Source organism: Chamaea fasciata, unplaced genomic scaffold, assembly GCF_029207755.1.
Source record: "Chamaea fasciata isolate MVZ Bird 193981 ecotype frontalis unplaced genomic scaffold, bChaFas1.0.hap1 SCAF_3, whole genome shotgun sequence".
Taxonomy (NCBI): Eukaryota; Metazoa; Chordata; class Aves; order Passeriformes; family Sylviidae; genus Chamaea; species Chamaea fasciata.
Window position 1 is genome coordinate 19,614,115 of NW_027094088.1, and position 20,289 is coordinate 19,634,403.

The 20,289-nt window shown below is 45.2% G+C and overlaps 1 protein-coding gene across 2 annotated transcripts in view; it reads right to left on the reverse strand.

The window, feature by feature from the left end:
• The window catches only part of TGFB2 (transforming growth factor beta 2), a 60,297-nt gene extending 43,846 nt beyond the window's left edge, over positions 1-16,451 (reverse strand). The window contains exon 1 of one of the 2 annotated variants that reach the window (XM_066178242.1): positions 15,587-16,384. In XM_066178242.1, the coding sequence (XP_066034339.1) occupies positions 15,587-15,929 (343 nt within the window). In that variant the 5' untranslated portion in view covers positions 15,930-16,384. Of the gene's footprint in view, positions 1-15,586 lie in introns of both variants that reach the window. The other variant, XM_066178243.1, reaches the window with a different exon arrangement.
• Between the last annotated feature and the right edge of the window lie 3,838 nt (positions 16,452-20,289).

Sequence of the window (20,289 nt, forward strand, 5' to 3'; positions counted from 1 at the left end):
GAATTAAGTTTAATTAGATTTTACCAGGAAACCTGCAAGGTTTCACTTTAGAAAATACTCCAAGAAGTAAAGCATTTGCAGCATTGCTGACAGCAACTTGTCTGCAGGAGTCTGAAGCCAGAAGGCAATGCACTCCTCCTGCCCAAGACTTGACCTCACCAACAGGGCTCATGTACTCTGCAACACTCAGGGCCCCCAAAAGCAAACCCACAAATCCAAATATACCAAGAAATTTGGAAAAGAAAAAAAAAAAGGGGGGGGGGGGAATCAGAACATTCCAGCACATCCAAACATAAATATGCTAAATAAAATGGTATAGGATAAATCATAGACTTATTTTTAACAGAGGAAACGTATGTGGATGATTATACAAAAAGGGCATTCACACCAGGTGAACAGTGATGGTGACCAGACATGTGAGAGCACCCATCTTACTATTTTTAATCTTTTCCTGTTTATGAGAGCAAGGCTGCATTTTCTTCCTCTATAGCTTTCTTCCTATACAAGTGGGCCTCACTAGTTAGCTGCTCTAACTGGAAGATCTAAGAGTGGTCAGGAAATTTCAGGAGTGCCTTACAGAGAGTGGAGGAGATGAAAGCAAGTCCCACGGCACAAAGATGAAAGCAAGTCCCATTCCTCTCGCCCCACCTCTGCCAGGAAGAGCTCCTGTTCCCCTGGCAAGCAGCACAGCTGGCTGCCTCCTCCTGCCCCGCCAAGGGTCCAGAGAACTGCCTTTCCAAACTATTCCCTGGCTGCAGAAGGAAATGAAAGCAAGTTATTTTCAAGAAAAGCAGATTGGATTGTTCAACTCTTTCACTCTGGGGAGAAAAAAAAAAAAAAAAAAAAAAAAAAAAAAAAGGAATTACACAAGAAGTAAAAGTATAATGAAGAAGGAAAAGCAAAAGAAAACTACGTTGGGTTTTCTTTTCATTGCAGAGAAATCAAGATTCACAGACTCAAAGCACAGGCAACACATCTTTAAATGATTAAGATAAAGACAGCAGACAACAGATGAATGCTAGAGACAGAGGGAAGTGAAAGTTTTAAACCACATTAAAATTGTTCAATCTTTCCTGCTTTGTAATAGTAATTACAATTAAAATGATTTACACCCTGGTGCAGTGCAAATCAGGAACAGAAAAGCACAGAGATTTTAAGCCTCTCTCAGGAAATCTCTGCAGCTACCAGAAGTGCCACTAGCTGCCTGCATGCAGGGAACACACACCTGACTACCCATGTAAAGGTGCTCAGCTTTCAACTCTTTCCTCTGCTTCTCCACTGCAGCTGGCCCGGGATGCTGCCAGGCCACTTCTGAAGATCCCTAAAATGCCGCATGTACTGCACGGGAGATGTGTCTGCTCACTGAGCCCAGAAATGGCTACAGAGATGGTCATGGAAGGATTAGAAGTTGCAGCATAGACAGGACAGAACAGTACAACAAAACTTGGAGAAACTCATCTCAGAGCTTCAAGTTCAGCCAGCCACAAATCCTGCTACCATGGAATCATGGCTAACACAGAGAGGATTAATGCGAGTAACTGGTCACTCTCTTTGACACAGTAACTTGTAAAAAAAAACAACCAAACAGACTGCTCCATGAAGATACTTGCTAGAGTTAGCTCCAATTTAGTGCTAATGAGCACATCAACTCCTATTATTTAAGTACAGATAAGCCTAATGCCAAGGTTCTTTTACTAAGTTGCAATTACTAGGATGACTTATGATGCATTATGCCCTCTACACTATTTTAAGCACAAGTGAAATTTCTTTATAGGTTAAGGCCTCAGACCTCAGGGTGGGGTAGGAAGAACACATCCACGAACTACTTTGCACATGGAGTCACCAACTGAGTCAGTGACTTGGAGGTCTCCCATGTCTTGTGCTATTGAACATGGAAAAGAAACCCAAAAATATTATTTGCCTTCCAAAATTACGGTTTCTGGCAAGAGAACTAACCTCACAGCTGGAGTGTCTGGCCCCTTGCTTCTCTGAGGGAAGAGCTGCCAGTGGTACAAGCCCCAGATAACCCATCACCACCCACTCTGCAGTCTGGAGCAGTGGGCAGCATCACCTTCACCAGTACAAGGGCCACCAAACTCTGCCAGGCCATGCCTTTACACCTGGTTCCTGAGGAAAAACGGTGACTCTCTGATCAGCTGGTCTCCACAGAACCCTGATTTTAGGTTGCTGGCACTTCACCAACTAAGCAACTTCAAAGAGCCAGACGTAAGTACTGATTTATTTTTAAGACGGAAGCAAGGTGCCTAACAGGCAAGATTGAAAGCTCAGGTAGAAGATACTACCTTGTGTTCTGCACAAAATCAGGAAGTCCCAAAGAACTGAACACATGGGTTTAGTATTATGAAGGAGACAGTCATACAAAGATGATACAAAAAAATGATGAACTGAATCAACTGGACAGAAGTGTTTACAGAGAAAACCAGACAGGATAATGGACTGACACTTAGCTTGCTGGACAAGTAGAAATGATACAAAATCAACAAACAGGACTACTCAGGTTAGAAAGCTCTCTGTCAACCATAATGAAACCATAAGAATATCAGCCTAAGAAGATAAAGTTAAAAAAATGCAACTATATATTACCAAAAAACCCTAAAACTAAAACTAATAGCTGCTGAGAACTACTACAACATCAGAAAATAAGAACTGCAGATAACAGACAAGAAAAAACAAATAGGCAGACCAGCCCCACGGCCAAGAAACTTAGAGATGAGATTTACCTAAGTACTAAAGAAGCTTAACAGTGATATTCCTCCACTGCATAAGAACTGTTGAAGTAGTAGTACAGAAATATGGAACATACTTCTGTTAATAAAAAAGCCAGGCAAGTATAAGATGAACAGGGTTTTTTTTGGGTTTTTTTTTTTAATTCCAGCAGTAACTTAGATGGTCTTAAAACAACATTGTAAAACAAGTAAGACCAGATAACTTGCATAAGGACTTTTTAAAGAGCTGTCCAGGGAAGAATGTAAATTATTAAAACTAGCTTTCAATAAATCCCAAACACTGAAAAACACCTTAAAGATATGAGGCAGAACATAATTGTTCATACACAATCCTAAACAGGCACTCCGAGATATCACACCTACACAGTCAGCCTTATGTTGATCCCAGAAAAAAAATATGTGAAGTCTGGAAATGAGAATGGGCTCAGAGGAACTAAGGGAGTATAATCCACAGCAGCACCAGGAAAAGAGATCCCACTGGTCTGTACCTTAGTGAGTGACACGGGTAGGTAGGTAAGACAACTATTTTAATATAATGCACTTGGGTAGCTCCAAGACATTTAAGCTGGTGCTACATAATGGCTTCATTACGAAACAGGAACAACAGGACACAAATAGGGCCAGGCAGTAAATGAATCAAAGCCTTGAGTTTTTATGAGACTTAAAACACAATGGTAGACAGCAAACCATTATTGAGAGGAAAGCATCTACAAAGGTCCCATTTTACTGTGCTCTACTACCTAATATTTTTTATCCATCATCTGGAAGGAAACCAAACCATTACTAATCAACTGCAGATTCAATAATCATATGGATGTGTTAAATAATGAAGAATATGCACCAAAAATAGACTGACTTGAATCCTGAATTACCAAGATGTACATGCCTTTCAGTATGGAAATACGGCTGTAGGACAGAGAAACTGGACCATACCTAAAAAGTAGGAGACTCCATCTGATAGTCAGCACCCCTGAAAAGAACTTGGCAGAGACCCTGGTGGACAGTCACCCAAGCATGAATTTTAACTTCTCCTTACAGAGCTCCTGGCAAAGTTACTGGCCAAGTTAGCTGCATGAACTCTGTAGTATTGAATTATAGGAGCTTGCAACATGCATGTAAGTCAATAATGGCACAGCCACTCTTGAAATACGGTGTCCAATACTGTTGTCCAGAGCCTCAGCAGAACATGAACAAAGCAGAGGAGTTTCAGAGGGGAACCATGAGAATAACTGAAAAGGCTAGGAAGTATCTCATCGGTTACAGCACACTAAAGAAATGTGGCTTGATCACAGTCCACAGATCTGAAAGACACTTGAAATTGGATAAAGCAGCCCACGCCAAGCTCCTGGCTGCTTATTGCAGAGTCTTCCAGCAGCCACACCAGCTTACTCCTAGCCAGACCCCCTCTCCAAAACTTCCATTTACTGTGAGTACAGAAAGCCCACGGATCTGACAATGGCTCTTCAAAATAGCACAAGAAGGTTTAAACCAGATTCAGATGCTAGAAGTTAAACAATTTAAACCACAAAGATACCCATTTTGAGTCCCTGTAATTAATCACTGGAATAATTTAGCAACTGTGCTGTGAACTCCCTTTCAAAAAGGAATTAATTCAAACTCAGTGGCCTGGAATATGCAGGTAGAGAGATCAGAAGACCATAATGAGGACTTCCAGCTTTTTTTAACCTGTCCATTCTGTCATAACTCAAAGCTTCTCAGAGCTCATCCTTTCTAAAGTATGATACCAACTGTTGATTAGCTCAGAGTGTGAACAGACCTGGAAACATTACACCCTAAGAAGATCATCTCACCCTTGCAGAGATGAGCATCTCCTTCAGCTGCAGGGCAACATACAGGCTCAATCGGAAAGCTCCCTGCAGGTCTGGCTGTCCTCACATTAAGGCGCTTTATATCCTGTGACATTAAAATAGTGCTTTATATTAAATAAGAACCAAACCATTTGGTTTCGTGTCCTGAATCAAATGAAATCTCATCCCACCAGAACACAGGAAGTACCACATAGATAGAATAAAACAAGCTTTTCGCTTTGCTTTTTTATAAAAAAAGCAAACACACAAAACCTTTCAGGCTTTGAGAAGTATACAAATATGATACAAAACAGCATTCAGGACATTTCTTATCAGCAAAGCAGATTTAATTCAGTCCTCATTTGAACAAAAGACTGGGGTCCTCAAAAGCTACAAAGAAACCACTCCTTTAGGTGCTGCTTAAAGCCCTGGCCACAATGACTGTTCTGCTTGCCTTAACAATCGCTGCACAGAATCCAGTTTCAACACCACAGGAAAAAATCTGGAATGACTTTACTGACTCAAATTAAATTGCTCCAGCTCTTCATCCATGCTAAAAAATGCATCTCAACTCATTATTCTGTGAGCTTAGAGACGCATCAAGTCAGAGAGGTTTTATGTAAAATCACATGCACCTTCATGCTATAAGCACAGCTCCTGTTCCCGAACCTCTTGGCTTTCCAGCTTGTAAACTCAGCATATATCATGTAGCAAACTGACTCTCAGAAATGGTCCTCCTGGCTCCAGCTCTACGCAGAACTGACTTTTAAGATTTTAATAATAACATAAAAACACCTTGTTGGCTTAGCCCTGACCCTTCTTTACAGTGCACTGCACAGAGATTTGCCACATTCTTAGTCAAAGCCTTTAGATTCTTCCCTGCTGCAGGCGCTGAGGTCTGATTTTGCACATGTTTCTAAGAAGCCTCTGGATGTGGAGTGATGAACTTCTAGACAAAAACTCACTGTAGGGAGGATGATAAAGATATATTATAGCATGTTTATTTGCCAAGACCTTTGCAGTCAGATGGTCATTTATTTTAGACCAGAGAAGATGTGGAATACCTAAGAAGTACAGGGCGTTAACTCATTCCTCCTTCTCTGCGTTCTGCAGTTCTTGCCATATTGCCACCATATGCTGATCCCAGATGACATGTGCCAACAAATGAATCCATCAATAAAGTTAACTAAGGTGTTTATTTTCAAACGTGGTCTTTGTTTTTCAGGGCCTTATGCAGAAGAGTGTCTCCAGTGGAAACTCAATAAAGGGGAAAGCACCACCTTACAGTAATACACCCCAATAAATATTGGAGATGTGGCCATTCCCTGAAACAAAGGAATGACAATACCTGACCAAAGACTTCTGCAGCCAGTGGAAAGACTTCCAGCATTTTTAGCAGGCCTTGGACCAGGACCCCCCCTCTTCATCTGGGGAACATACTCTCAAAAGGCAGAGAAATGGAAGGGTTTGACTGTATCACATGTATAGCTGGCCCAGTGGTGGCAAGTGTGCATGAGGCAGATTCCTTTCCAGACTCTACCTCAACAAACACACTTCCAGCCAGAGAAAATTAGGTTTCCCAATAAAGTGTGGTAAATAATGGGACGGCAGCACGGAAGAAGGCAAGTTCCTTCAGACATATGGTTTGTTGGAATTCAGACTATGGCCATCTTCATAAAGATCTCTTTTACTAGATTCTTTTGGGGCTCTTTTCTTCCCTGATTAGCAACGGGAATGTGAAACTTCCAAACACGTGGCTCCTAGCATAAGGGAGAAATGCAAGCTGGAAGGGAGAGAAAGGTCAGGCCCCCAACAATCTGTACTGAGTCCATCCAAACTGGACCAAAGCTGCTCACTTAGCTCCCTTGCTTTGCAAACTGTGTATCCTGGCAGGGAGCCTCTCAGTTCCTATCACACCACCAGATCAGAACAGCAGATTGATTTTCAAGAAAGCTGGAATTTGTTCCCCACTCAGACCTGGAGATGTGTGTCTGCAGCAATAGCCTGCCATCGTAGGCTGGATAAACACGCAATGAACACAACAGGCAAAACGTACAGACATCTTTCAGCAAACCTCAATGTTGAAATGTGGCTACTTCACTTCCAAAGCGTGTATCAAGCAAAATCTGAGCATAAAGCAGTGATTGGCACAAGACATACAGGCCCTTGCTCTGCCAGGGAGGCCCAGAGCCAACTGCAACAGCCAAGAAAACTGGGTTGGATCTCTTCGAGATTGGGCGAGAACGAGAACATCAGTGATCTGCATAGATCCAACGCATCTCCTGACATGTCCTATCATGTTGGAGAATACAATATATCATTTATCCTTCCCTGCAGAAAAATATCCCTTATATCCCCCGCAGGCATTTGAAGGCAGAAATGAACTGCCAATGGACCTGAACCTTGGCATCCATACATCTTGCTTACTAGGCATTCATTAAGTGCTCTATTTAACTATTCTCCAGCCAGCTGGATCAATCCCTGCACCAAAGCCTCAAAGCACAAAGGCCAGGAACTGTGATGCAAAGGGTAGAGGCAGAGCTGCCCCTTCATTGTCAGGGAGAGCAGAGATGTCTCACAGCTTTGCTAGTCTGGGTCACCCCTGAGACCAAGCAGAGATGGGACAAGGAGCAGAAGCCTGTCCTAGGCTCTGGTGAACACCAGGCTCTGATCACCACTTGTGCCACTGTTTCAACCCACTGCTGCATCAGGACAGTCGAAATTTGCAGCATTGTTTTTCACACGCTGTTTAGAAGATGTAAAGTTTTGCAGGTGTTCTTCCAAATGTACATCTTGGCAGCCCTAGAGATCTTTATGACTGTTTTCCCAAAGCCCAAAAGAAGTAATTTTATACATACTGGACAATACCCACTCCAATAAGCAAGGACAGCTCTCTCAATTTGGGGTACTGGAGATCAGCTGTAAACACAACTGTGGGCTCAGGGTTAATAAGTATTATTGTGCAGAAGCCTTCATCAAATATGTGATTGTGAGGTACTCTCTGAGCACTTCAAAAGGGTCAGTGCTGCTAACACCTATTAATTTTTCAGCCTTGTGAGTACAAAGTTCACCCACAGGGCTGGGGGATTTTGTGGATTGCTTGTATTTTCCACCCCAAGGAATGAAAACCAACATGTTCTGATTCCTATCTTTCAATCATCACTATGGTAAAGATATATTACCATCACTATTTCACCTGAGCTAGCTGCTGAACTGCAAATGCTATAAGTAAACAAAAACAAGTAAAAGAAAAAACTTCAACAGGCTTAGCTTGCCTTTTAAAATTCAAAGCAGGGGTTTAAAAGAGATTAAGCCAGGGAAAACATTCGATACTAACACCAGCCAAACAGGGAAAAATAACGAAGTTGTAAGCCTGAAAAACTGAAATGGAAAGAATGACAGATTTACTGCTGCATTTGATGCACATAACCACCGATAGACTCTCCCCAGGAAGTGTCGAAATTACCATCACTGAAATGAATCCAGAAGCTAAAAATTAAATTATCTCTCCCAGAACATTCCAATTTGGGCTTTGGCAACAACAGATGTTTTAGAACTCTGAAATGTATGCACGCGCGTGTGCACAGGCATGCACACACGCAGCACACCCTCAAGTACAGTATCCCCTTTCACGGAAGACCTCCCTCCTAGCTTTCACAAAGTCACACTGAACTCACGGTCATCCTGCAAAGTCTCTGCTTCAAAGTCTCTGCTCAAATGCACAACTGTCAGATTAAGCAATCCATAAGGAGTCTTACAGCAACTCCAAGTTATGAATGAATGGTTATTTGTGAACTTGCCTGTCAAGACAGATGTGGTATTTGTCAGCGCAGTGTGGGTTAGATATGATGGGAAGGAGCCAAACAAGCGAAGTGAAAGGTCAGTATCACAACATTTTCCTTCCCCGCCCCTCCTCAGTCTGCCCACAACTATGCCACAGCTTTTGCTGAAGTCCAATACAGTAGTCTATTTTCATGCAACTTACCATGCTTATTTGAAAAGCAACATTCAAGCAAGAAAAGCAAAATAAAACCGTGTGCAGAGGGAGAGAAGAACAGGAACATTTTGGTGCAAGAAAGCTACAGCAGAGGGACAAATCCAAGACTGGCAGAAAACAGCACATCTTTAGAAACGTGGTGATACTCGAATCAAGACCACCCTGTGGAAGGTGAAATACAATGCATTGTTTTCCTTGTATTAAAATGTAGTATTACAAGGATTACAGGTTAATTCATATTGGAAGTCCAACCTTCAGCTCAAAGCAGGGTCAGCTATGAGCTATATGTTTTATAATTTATACAGTTGTTTTTAATAACCTGAAGTCAGCACTGTACTAAGTATTACATAACAACAAAAAGAGGCTCCCTCCCTAAGGGGAATTCAGAGGGGAAAAGCTCAGGGCTATGACAAAGTGCCTGAATATGTCAATGAGCATCACACCTGAAATGAGAAGCATTCCTCACTCACTGTCCAAATTAAAACCTGAACAAGGGAGAGATGTTCTGAAGATGCTCTCCACACTCCCTCCCAAAAATCTGGTGCAGGGATGCCTGTGAGGTACAGCATCTCCTGGAAACCAAACACGGATGCGAGAGCCCAAACAACAACACAAGATGTATTTCAGCAGAGCCTGTCCCTTCACAGTGAGCAAGAAGTCTCTCTGCACAGCTGCCTTAATTCATCCAACAAAACCTCTAACACAAGGAGCCAGAAGCTTTCCTAGTGGCATGAACTGCCATGTTCCCTTTGGAAAACCTGGTCGTTTTAAAGAATGCTGTTTTACCCAAAGAAGCAACTTTTCTACAGTGGACCAACCTGCAGAGCACCAAAGACATATAAAAAATTATAAAGATCAGACAAGTCTAACAAAGCCAGGTGTAGCACTTCATTTCTGCAAAGCCAGTCCTGTGCCATTCGAGCTAAGAGAACCACAGCAGTGAACATCCTCATGAGTAATTCATAAATCCAAACACAACTAGTCACACTGGAAGGAGATAAAACACAACACTTGACACTAGGGGGTTTTTTTTCCCAACATTTTATCGTCATGTTACAGACAAATCTTTGAGTTTCTCCTCTATACCTTGCCGCTGTAGGTCTTGTACAGTCGGGTGCCCAGCTGCAATCACTTAATAAAGCACAGACAGCAAGGACAAGCACGGAGGAGATGTTTTAAGAAGAAACATTGCTGCTTCAGACTGACTACTACAGGAAGCCAACTGACAGTGATGCTGGAGCTAGGCACTGACTATCCACAGCACAGACTGAAGGGGAAGCAAGCAACAGCCTGTGGTGGAAGGCAGGGTGCAAGCTTTCCCTAAACAATCCAAACCAATCCTTTTAATCTAAACAAAGCAGCAGAAACATCCACAACCCATTATTACATTAAACAATACCTGGGGAGCGTATCATCCTCAAGCTAAAAACTGCCTGCTTGAAAACGTGCTGCATGTGGTCTCCCAACAGGAATGAAAACATTCGTGTGTCTTCACTCATGACTCATTTTGTCACCATACCCTGGGGTTCCTCTCTTTATCTGTAATACAGGAGCAGTCTAGCACATCAGTGCAAAGGCAAAGGAAGCCAGCTGCCCAAAAGGGTCAGCCTTCTTCAGAATCACTGAAGAGTTTCTTCTTTCCTCTCTAAAACATGCTGTAAAGCATTTCCCTCTCACTGGGCTCCCATGCCCAAATGTCAGATTTCAACACAGTGAGAGGGATTTGAACTGTCTGCCTTTGTTCATCCCTGCAAATGCACCATAAAATGGGGCCCAACTCAGGAAGCTAATTAGGCATACACAGAGCCTTGATGGTAGTGAGTCTGTTCATGTGTGTGAAGCTCCGTGCATGTTTCAGGCCTGCGCTAAAGAAGCTCACTGAGAATGACAGCCAGTTCTCTCATTCATCCTTCTGCTAAGCTCTGGTGCAGACAGGAATCTCAGGCTGACAGCAAAATCCTGGAAGTAGTAACATCGAGGCAAGACAGCCATCCCGATAGCCACTACAGCTCTCATGCAGAGTACCAAAGAGGAGCAAGGCTGAAACCAGCATCTAATGAAGCTGACGCTCTGCTCTCCTCATTCAATCACCTATGCACACTAGTCCTGCAAGTAGAGCCAGCAAGAGTAGCAGAAGCTCTGGGCATTCCCTGCACATCTCCAGCCAGGAGCAGAAGACAAGAGCACATTTCCAGAAAGGTCTCTGGGACTATAAAACATTCACAGTGCCAATGGCTGGAGGCTGGGGAGCAGCAGGGGCACTGCTGCATGCTCACCAAAAAGGGCTTTTAAGCACAGGAACAGGCTGCCCAGGGAAGTGGTTGAGTCACCATCCCTAGAGGTATTTAAAAATATAGATGTGGCACATAGGGACAAGGCCTAGTGGTGAACTTCACAGTGATAGGTTAACAGTTGTACTCAGATGTTGTTAAAAGTCTTTTCCAACCTAAACGATTCTTTGATTCTGTCAAACCTCAATCACCAACTACAGTGAAAAGTACCTCTTTAAAACAGACACAAGAGAGAAATTCCAGGAGGGTTATGAAAAGGACTTGAGAATATAGCCGTCTTGTAGCTCATCTGACCATGCAGTGTTAAAGAGGGGGGTATTTAGCTTTTCTGTAGGCTTCATCCTCTGGAAGAAACTCAAGGACCATGTGTCATTCCGGACTGGCTCTTGGACCTCCCCTGCCGCTTCCCAGCTTGGCACCCTGCTTACAGTAAAAGTGGCTGGTGATTCAGAAGCCAGGCAGGAAGCACATGTAGTGCTGCCCTTCATTAGTGCACCAGAGCATGTTATTTTATTATCCCTCTCAGTATGTAGAGGACTACTGTCTAGAGAACTACCCTGTGCCTTTCTAAAGCCATTTGCAATTTCCTGGGGTTTTCCACCTACAAAGACTGCATTAAGTGTCATTCCTTAAGGAGTAAGGAACTGCTCTCCCCATGACTCTCCTTGGGAAAGCCTTCACATTGCTTCACGTGCTCTCCATAATGCAGAGCGTACTCCCGGCAAACACCTCCTCCTACAAGAGGTGCTCCAGAGCACAACCATAGGCCCAGCATAGCTAGAAAGTTTTAAAATAAGTTGCTCCTCCTGAGTCTGTTTCCATACCATTAATAACACAGGAAAACCCGACAGATTAGACTCTGTTGTGCTAAAAGCGAACACAGGTGAGCAGTTAACATTGTGGTAATGATGCAGTCAGTGCTGGGAGCTGTCTGCAGGAGCAGTTCCGGTACCCCGAAGACAAGGAACACACATACATGTAATTGCTGGTAAACTGAGTCCTTGTTGATAAAGTAGAACCATGTCATTGCGCCTTGCCAGCTTATAATGTTGCTTTTCATGGGGCAAATATTCAGCAGAACGATGGCCTATGTAAAGCAATATTCATGGGCCAGAGCTCCTGAGAAGACACCCTAACCACCAGTGCAGAATGGAACCCATGGAGGCTCCTTCACACTCAGGTAGCTTAAAAATCATGAAAAAACAGGCCCAAACCAAGAACTGTGCCTTCTTAGGCTAATGAGTACTTATAAACCTATCTTGAAGAATGCAGAAAACTTCAAAATTTACCTGCATTTGGCCTTAAACTATCACTACAAACCAGTTCACTGGTATGGTAAAAATTGCTTTGAATGAAGATGATAGAATGGGCCTTTGCCTCCAGATACACGTATTGCCTGTTTGTCTCAAGTATGCCCACTATTCATTAGCATTAAAATTCACAATCCTTAACTGTGTTGGCATTAAATTTCTATTTACTCTCAGTGCAATGGCAATCGTCACACAACTTAATTATCAGGCCCTAGATATTCAATGAAGAAGGGGTAAGTAATAAGATTCTAATGTGTTCCAGCATTCACAGTAACCAGTTTTAAGCATTAACTCAGGTAACTGTCTAGGCACAAAATTCCCAAGCACTCTCTGATGTACTGCTCAGGGAACACTACATCCAACCTTCCTCTTTAAGCTGCTCTGAAAAACCTCAAATTCTGACTGCCATCTGGACTTAGGAGAGATTCAGGACCCATACAGATGCATACTGTCCTGAGCACAAGGCATGCTTGACAGAAAAAAGCTTTCTGTTTCTTCCAAAACATCTTTGTAGTATTTATTTCTGACACTTCTTTTGCATCTGTTGCTTTTGGGTCAGGCAGTCTGTGACTCACTGAGTTTCCACCTATATCCTGATGTGTCCTTAACCTCAAGTGGACCCTCAAGCCAGATGCCCCCTCGCTTCCTCAGTGCAAACGATCAGTAAACCTTAGCACAACTTTAGTTTGAGCCTTAAATTAACAGCATGTGAAAAGATTAATATGAATAATTTCAAAACTAATCAGATCCCTTCTTTAAATGTTGACACAGTATTATTTATATCCCATAAATACCTTCTTGACTAAAATTCATCCCAGGAGATTGGCATCTTGCCAGTTCTATTCATATTTACTGTATTTATACAGTACAGTTGGCCAAGGATAATATTTAAGACAAAATATGCCTTAGGGTATATACAATATCTCTTATAGTTTTCCTTTTAAATCTCCTCATTGCTAAAAATATTTAGTCTGAACTTTACAAAATGCCCCACCAAGACCTATCAGCAATCTGTAGTGATATATTGCTGACTATGAGTATAATTAGAGCATATTTGTAATACTTGGGTTGTAGTCAGTTACTGAACGCTAACAACGCGTGGTAAAACCTGAACCACTGATCTTTCCCATGCCTGACTTCAGCAGCTTTTGACCTCCAGTGCATTCACACTGATCCCCTTCTCCCTCCTGCCTCTCTCCAACACAGCAGACACTGCAGAGTTAAAAAAAATCCACTCTGAAACGCCGAGGAGAAAGTGCCTGTGGCCGCCAGAGCTGCGCTTTCAATTTCTTCCCTTAAAATATGGTGGAGTGATTTCTTCCTTACTGTCTTTTTTGGAAAGGTTCGCTCCATCCAGCATAACTAGAGAGCAGTGGAAAAACAGTTAACCTACTTACTCTGATGTTAGGACAGCCCTCGCACAGTAGTGCTGGATGTGCTGCTAGCTGGCCCTCGGATCCCAAACGTCTGATGCACTCTGTTGGTAGATACCTGCAATCTCCTCTGCTCCTCCAAAGCCTCTATCGATTCTTCAGACCGAATCTGGCCCCTGACAGCGTTTTAAAAATAGATCCTCTTTTGTCAATACCATCCAAGTCACACACCACAGATATTTTAATTTTCTGGGAAGTATGCAGCTGCATTTTGGACTATTGGTTCCTTGAAATTTGCTGAAGCAAGGAGAGAGGACAGATGTGCTCAGGACGGATGCACTTTGCAACTCTCAGAGACTCTGCTACAGGGTCAACTCCCCAAGTCAAGGCACTGCTCTAGGTCTTCCCAACCTTTGCCCATAGGTGCTCCTCTGCCCTGGGTGTCACCTAATAGGTCTCAAAAAGGAAGTGCTGACTTCTACCAAAACCACCAGCAAAATAACACCGTATATCAATGTGGAAAACAAGCACGACTTCTGTGTTCTTGCTAAGGCTATGAATTATACTGAACCACTCTGCTCATACCCACTTGGCTCCAAATATGCAGGTTTTTTTTTTTAAAAAAAGGAAGTATTTCTTCCCCAAGGGTAATAAGGGCGGAGTGTATTTATCATGGCTTTTAAGGATGGTACCATAATTACAATAATAAAATGGCTCTGACTGCCAGGATGTCCTGTACCTGATGTAGTCATTTAAGACTAAAGAAAGAAAGGGAGGCAGCTGCATGGAGCGTGGGGCTCAGATACCTTGGCTGGCATCCTAGGACTATCCCATGCAAGACGGAGCAAGCCCCAAAGCTACAACTTGCTAAACTAAAAATAAATAAGGGGAAAATGCAATTAGAAACTCTAGGATAAAGTTACCAAGATGGCTGAATTATCTATTTAAGCAAGAGCTATGTGCTTTTGAGAAACAGACAGCAAGTATATAGGGCATCAAGTGGTGGGGGAGGGAAGAGAGCTAAATGAAATGACTAGGGACTAGGGTTTAGTTATGTTAACGGTGAAGTTATTTTCTGCCTCTGGTATTTCACTTTCCTCAGTATGATGATGATCTAGATTCTTTTAAGGCAGTGCGGTGCTTTTTCTTTCTTTTTTTTTTTTTTTCCTATGCACTTAAGCTTCACTACCAAAACAAAAAGGCACGTCGTTATGATTATTAATCACTCTAAGTGGATTTGGTCAGCACAGAGCATTTATACCTTTTTTTTTCTTTTTTTTTTCAAAACGTGGCATGGATCACCAGAAGGTCGTTAAAAACAACAAAATACAGACGGGCTGAGACAGGTTCCAAGAACCGAGGCTACCCAGAAGGGAAAAGTTTTTCTGTACCTGAAATGAAAAGTGCCCACGAACCGAATGGGGAGGCTAGTTAAAGTGGGAAGAGGAGGGAGGACGCCTCTGTCCCCTCTGAGCACCAATGTGATCAGCAGTCTGCGGGACAGCGTTCTAGAGGGACACAGACAAGACGAGCTGGCGACTTTTTTTTTTTTTTTTTTTTTTTTTTTTTTTTTTTTTTTTTTGTCTTTTAAAGACCTCCTTTTCTTTTCAGTTATGGAGAGATGGAAACCTGCCCGTTCCAGACACTCCAAGGGAAACAAGAGCAGTGGAAAGATATTGGCTCTTTCTGAAGGCTGTACACGGGGCTGCCGGGGAGCTAAACCCGGCGCTGGGGAGGGAGCGGGATCCCGGGAGGGGGGAGCTCTGCTCAGGTACGTGGTGGTGGCAGCAGAGGCACCCCGAGGCATTCCTGGGTGACTTTAAAGGGGTCTGGACATCTCGCGACCCTGGGGCAACAGGTGACCCCCCAAAAAAACACCTACTCAATCATATGTGTGCCCTGTCACCTAAATTAAACCCTAGAAGCCTCCACCTAAGCGATGCTGAGGATGACAAACGAGCCGAGCAAAGGAGGCTTGGGGGGTGCTATTTAAAGGCGCTGAGCACCGCTAAGCCTCGGGGGCGAAATTACGCACACATGCACAAACACAGACGACTTACTTTCGGGGTAAAACGGCTGCATGTCTATTTTGTAAACTTCTTTGGCGTAATACTCCTCGTCGCTCCTCTCCCTCTCACAAGTGGCGGCTCTGTGGTTGGCTTTTTCCTGCAGCAGGTCCCTGGTGCTGTTGTAGATGGAGATGACCTCCGGGGGCACCTCCTCGGGCTCGGGGTACTCGTCCGGGGGGCTGGTGAGCTTCAGTTTGCTCAAGATCTGCCCCCGGATTGCCTCGATCCTCTTGCGCATGAACTGATCCATGTCGAGGGTGCTGCAGGTAGACAGGCTTAGAGCCACGGTGGCCAGATCCACGGTGAGGAGCACGCTCAGGAGATAGCAGTGCATTTTAAGTGTTTAAATACAGCGCCCCCCCACCACAAAAAAAAAAAAAAAAAAAAAGTGACTTTAGCAACGAACGACAAGAAAAAAAAATTTCAAAAAATAAAAAGGGAATCTGTGCAAACAAAGGGGAGATCTGCAGATAAAATGCTCTTAAAAACCGGGCTGAGAGGGCGGCTCGCAATCGGAAAAAGCACGGGAGGCGCCCGGGGAAAAAACCACCAGTAATAAAAATAATAATTAAAAAAAAAAAAAAAAGAAAAAAGGAAAAAAAAGAAAAAGCAAGTTGCTACAACTTGATAAAATTCGAGGGTGGAGTGAGCCGAACAGCAAAAAAGGAGGAGGAAAAAAGCCCCCAAATAGATACAACAAACCTGCAAATCAAGTAAACGGCAGAGAGGCTGCTCTCAGCGCGCTGTAAAACAAAAATCTGAAGGGGGGAGGGAGGAAAGGGGGAAGGAAAAAAAAGCCAAAAAAAAAAGGAGGGCGAGAAGGCGCAGTGATGGGTATCACAGGGCGCTGCCGCAGCCGGCAGAGAGAGGGTGCCGGCGCGGCGCTGAGCCCCGCCGTGCGCCCGCGGCGCCCGACGGCTCCCGGCGGGCAGCGGCAGCGGCACCGCCCCGCGCCCGGCGGCGCTCAGCCCCCGCGGCGGCGGCGCGGGCACCGAGAGCCGCGCACGTGTGCGCCCGGCGGCGCCGAGACCCGGCCCGGGCGCAGCGGCAGCGGCAGGCGGCGGCCTCGGCCCCGCGGCGGCGCCCGGCGCCCGCGGCGAGCGGCAATCCCGCGTCCGGCCGCGTCCCGCAGGCTGCTGCGTGCGCCCCGCGCCGCATGCACCGACCCACCCCCGCCTGGGCCGCTGCGCGCCGCACAGCTCTTCCCTGCTCCCTCCTCTTCCTCCTTCCGAAACGCCAACCCCGCGCCGCAGTCAGCGAGGCAGCGCCGCCGCGCCCCGGCAGCCTCCCGCGGGTCGCAGGCGCGGAGCCGGCCGCCCGGGGCTGGCCGCAGCGCAGCGCCGCTCTCCCCCCCCGCCGGCCTCCCCCGCGGGGCTGGGGCTGGCCCCGTCCCCGGCGGCTCTAGCGCTCCGCCCGGCGCCCCCCGCCTGCCGCCCCCGGCCCCTCGGCTCTCCTGCGCGGAGGGGACGGGTGCCAGCAGATAACATCACGGCCGCGCAGGGAGAGGGAGATTTATACGATCTCCCCGCCCCACGTGCTCGGCTCGCTGCGAAGTGACGTGGAGGGGCTGCGGGAGCGGAGGGCTCCGCGCCGCCGCCCGGCTATTTATTCCCCTCCGCGCCACCGGCGAGGGACTCGCCGCAGCCCGGCCGCTGCCGAGGTGCCTCACCCCGGGGCAAGGAGAGGGCAGGCAGAGAAGCCTCCGGAGCCGAGAAGAAAAAGCAAGTCCTGCCAAGCTTTTAGTTTACTTCTTTTTAAAATAAAGGCTTTACTGCTTCTCGCACCTATTATTAAAGTAATTGGGCCAAATAGCACTCCGGCGTTAGAGGAAGAACAACACGCCTCTTGGACACCGCTCAGACGCGTTCCTGTTCAAGGTTGCGGGGCAGCTCTACCCCCTGCTCTGTCACAGAACGCTCCTCGGCACTGCCCCTCAGTTTCACTTCCAAGTGTGTTTCGGGCAATTCTCGCTGTTCCGCGGATACCTTGGTAATCGGTACTACCGGCCAAGGAGGGAGAGACAACAAATGAGGAGGATTTGCTCCTTCGCCGAGGTCTCCTCTCCTGTCAGAAGCGTGCAAATACATCCTCATCTGCACTTGACAGAAACGCTCAAGCCCCAAATGCTTTGGCTATGCCTGTAATTCAATTTTTCCGCTGCCTCTTTTGGCCACAACAAACATCACAGGCTCCATCCATACCCAATCTGCCCCAGGGAAATCACTCCACAGTTTACTAGGCATCCCTCAACTTAATGCCATAAAGCTTTTCCTTTACAGTTCATTTATCGCACCACTGTACGTCAACTTTAAAAAGTGATCAAGTAGGCTTTTTCTTTACTCTCACCCATTTTAGCTCTACAATCCCTTCTGAATTAAGTTATCATAGGTTTTACTTGCCAAAACTTTCCAATAACATTATCTTAAGTGGGGCAAGGCTTTTTTGGAAAAAACCCTCTATTTTCAGAGATGAAGAAAAATGTAGAAGAGGTTCTCGACAGGCCATAGATGTTCCCAAGAACAGCTCAGCCACTGCCAGTGGTATTAGGGGTAAACACAAGAGAAAGGTAGCATGACTGGGACCTGGAAGCACACTGAGAATCATGTTAGACACAAACCAGCCAAACACTACTAAGGCTTCCTCCAGCTGACCGCACCTCAGGAACCATCTTCTTTCTGCAAAATTTTCAAATGTTTTCCAAAGCTGGAGAACACCAGTCCCCAAATTAAATGCGAGTTTTCCCTTCCCAGCGAGGAAAAGTGCTTCCTCTGAGCAGCTGTGGCTGTGTGCTGGGGTGCTGGAAGCACCCAGCAGCATGGAGCTGCCACACGCTGTTTGCCTTGGCCCGGCTCTGCTGCGGGGGAATCTTGTGCCAACACGACCAGCTAACCTCGGACTGCTGTGGGTACCAGCAACGATGACGTTCTCTGAGAGATGGAGGAGCTACGAAAATGTATTTTTGACAGGTATGTGTACACACAGACTCTAAAAGTAAACTTCATTCTTTACCAGCGTGTGGGTACGTACAGCCCTCCACGCAACCATGATTGCATCCTCATGATGCAAGAGTTAAATCCACTTAAATCCATGAATTCTCCTGCAAGGCCAGATTAAACCTCACTGCCACAACATCACTCTTTTACTGCTGCATATGTCAATGTCCTGCTCCTACTGACCTCAAAAACACAGCTGCAGTGTCAGGAATGGCAACGTTTCCAAAATTACTCAAATAAACAAGCAAGCTCAACATGTAGACTCAGCTGGTTTCACTTCTGCAGCACACCTGTACAAAACCAAGGGGACAGTTCCTTGAGCTGTTACATCTCACAGCTCCACTGCTAGCCAGCTGAGGAATCAGCTCTGTTACACGAGGTACCTCAATCGCAAATACTTCTAAAGAAAAGGGTTATTAAATTATTTCCTCCAAAAGCTACAGCTGAAACCATGAAGGAATTCCTTATACAGCAGCTACAGCACTGTAATGCTTGGCTCTGCGTGCCACTCACCTCGAGGGCTTCAGAGCAGTGATTGGGACAGTGCTGGACACCCTCCTCAGGCAGGGAACTTACCTCCATCTCTCAGGATCCCTCTGCAGACACAACCTGCCAGATTACAAAGCATTTTGATCCCTGAAAGTTTATTATTGGTGGGGGAAAAAAACAAAAACCCATCCAACCCAAATTTTGCAGTGTCTGACAAACCCTGAAGCCTTAGGTTTGCCCTGCTGGAGGCCATCAACCCCCGTGTTCAGTGCCCAGCTGGCCACACTGCCCATGGAGCTGCTGGAGGTCCAAGCTCCAGAGAAGCCCTCTGTGTAAGCCACCAGAGATCCAGCCAGGCTGACAGCAAACCAGTCTGACCAGATTTTGAAAGTTGCTGAGATTCCTTCTGATTTGGCAATGATTCCTCAGTGCCTTTTAGACCATCTAGAAAAAAAAATTAAGATAAATCTTGGGTTTGTTCTCATCTGAGAAAAAACCCTTGGCTTCTCTTCTGACCCTTTTAGTGTGACATAGGGTGTTGTCAGGCTTATCCAGGTGCATGTCTCCGTTTTGCCTTATGACTGCAACGAAACTGGATTCCCTAAAACTTCCCGATGTCACCATGGTGATTTTTTTGCCTTGCAGAACTTCCCAGGCATGTACACTCCATTCCAAAAGCCCTGGCCACTTGGGCTAAATCCCCAACAGCTGCAGAAGCCCACCACACATGCCTGAGCTGCTCCGGTTTGCTCCAGGAAGGGACATCTACCTGCTAGCCAAATCATTCACATACACATCCACATGCATAAACATTGACTTTCCATTATGTAACCTAAATGGAAAATACCTGGAACATATACATCATGATAGATCTGGTCTTAGTTCTAAAATCTGCCCCTTGCACATTTATGGAGGCTTTTTTTTGCCACCAAAGTCCTGCAGAACAGGTGTCACTTTTACCTTGCTAAAGTGAGGAAGACACAGAAGAGGCAATCAAAAATTGTCAGAAATGGCAGAACCAAACTGCAGGCACTCAACAAAGCTGGATAAAGTTTTATATCGCAGAATTCAACTGTAACGTGACCCTTTACACAGGTAATTCTGCTTCTACATTCTACTGTGAATTTTCATGACTATTATCCCAATTACGGTTTTGTATTTTATCTTGCAAAGCTTTTTAGTTTTTATTCATTCCACAATAGCTTTTATCAA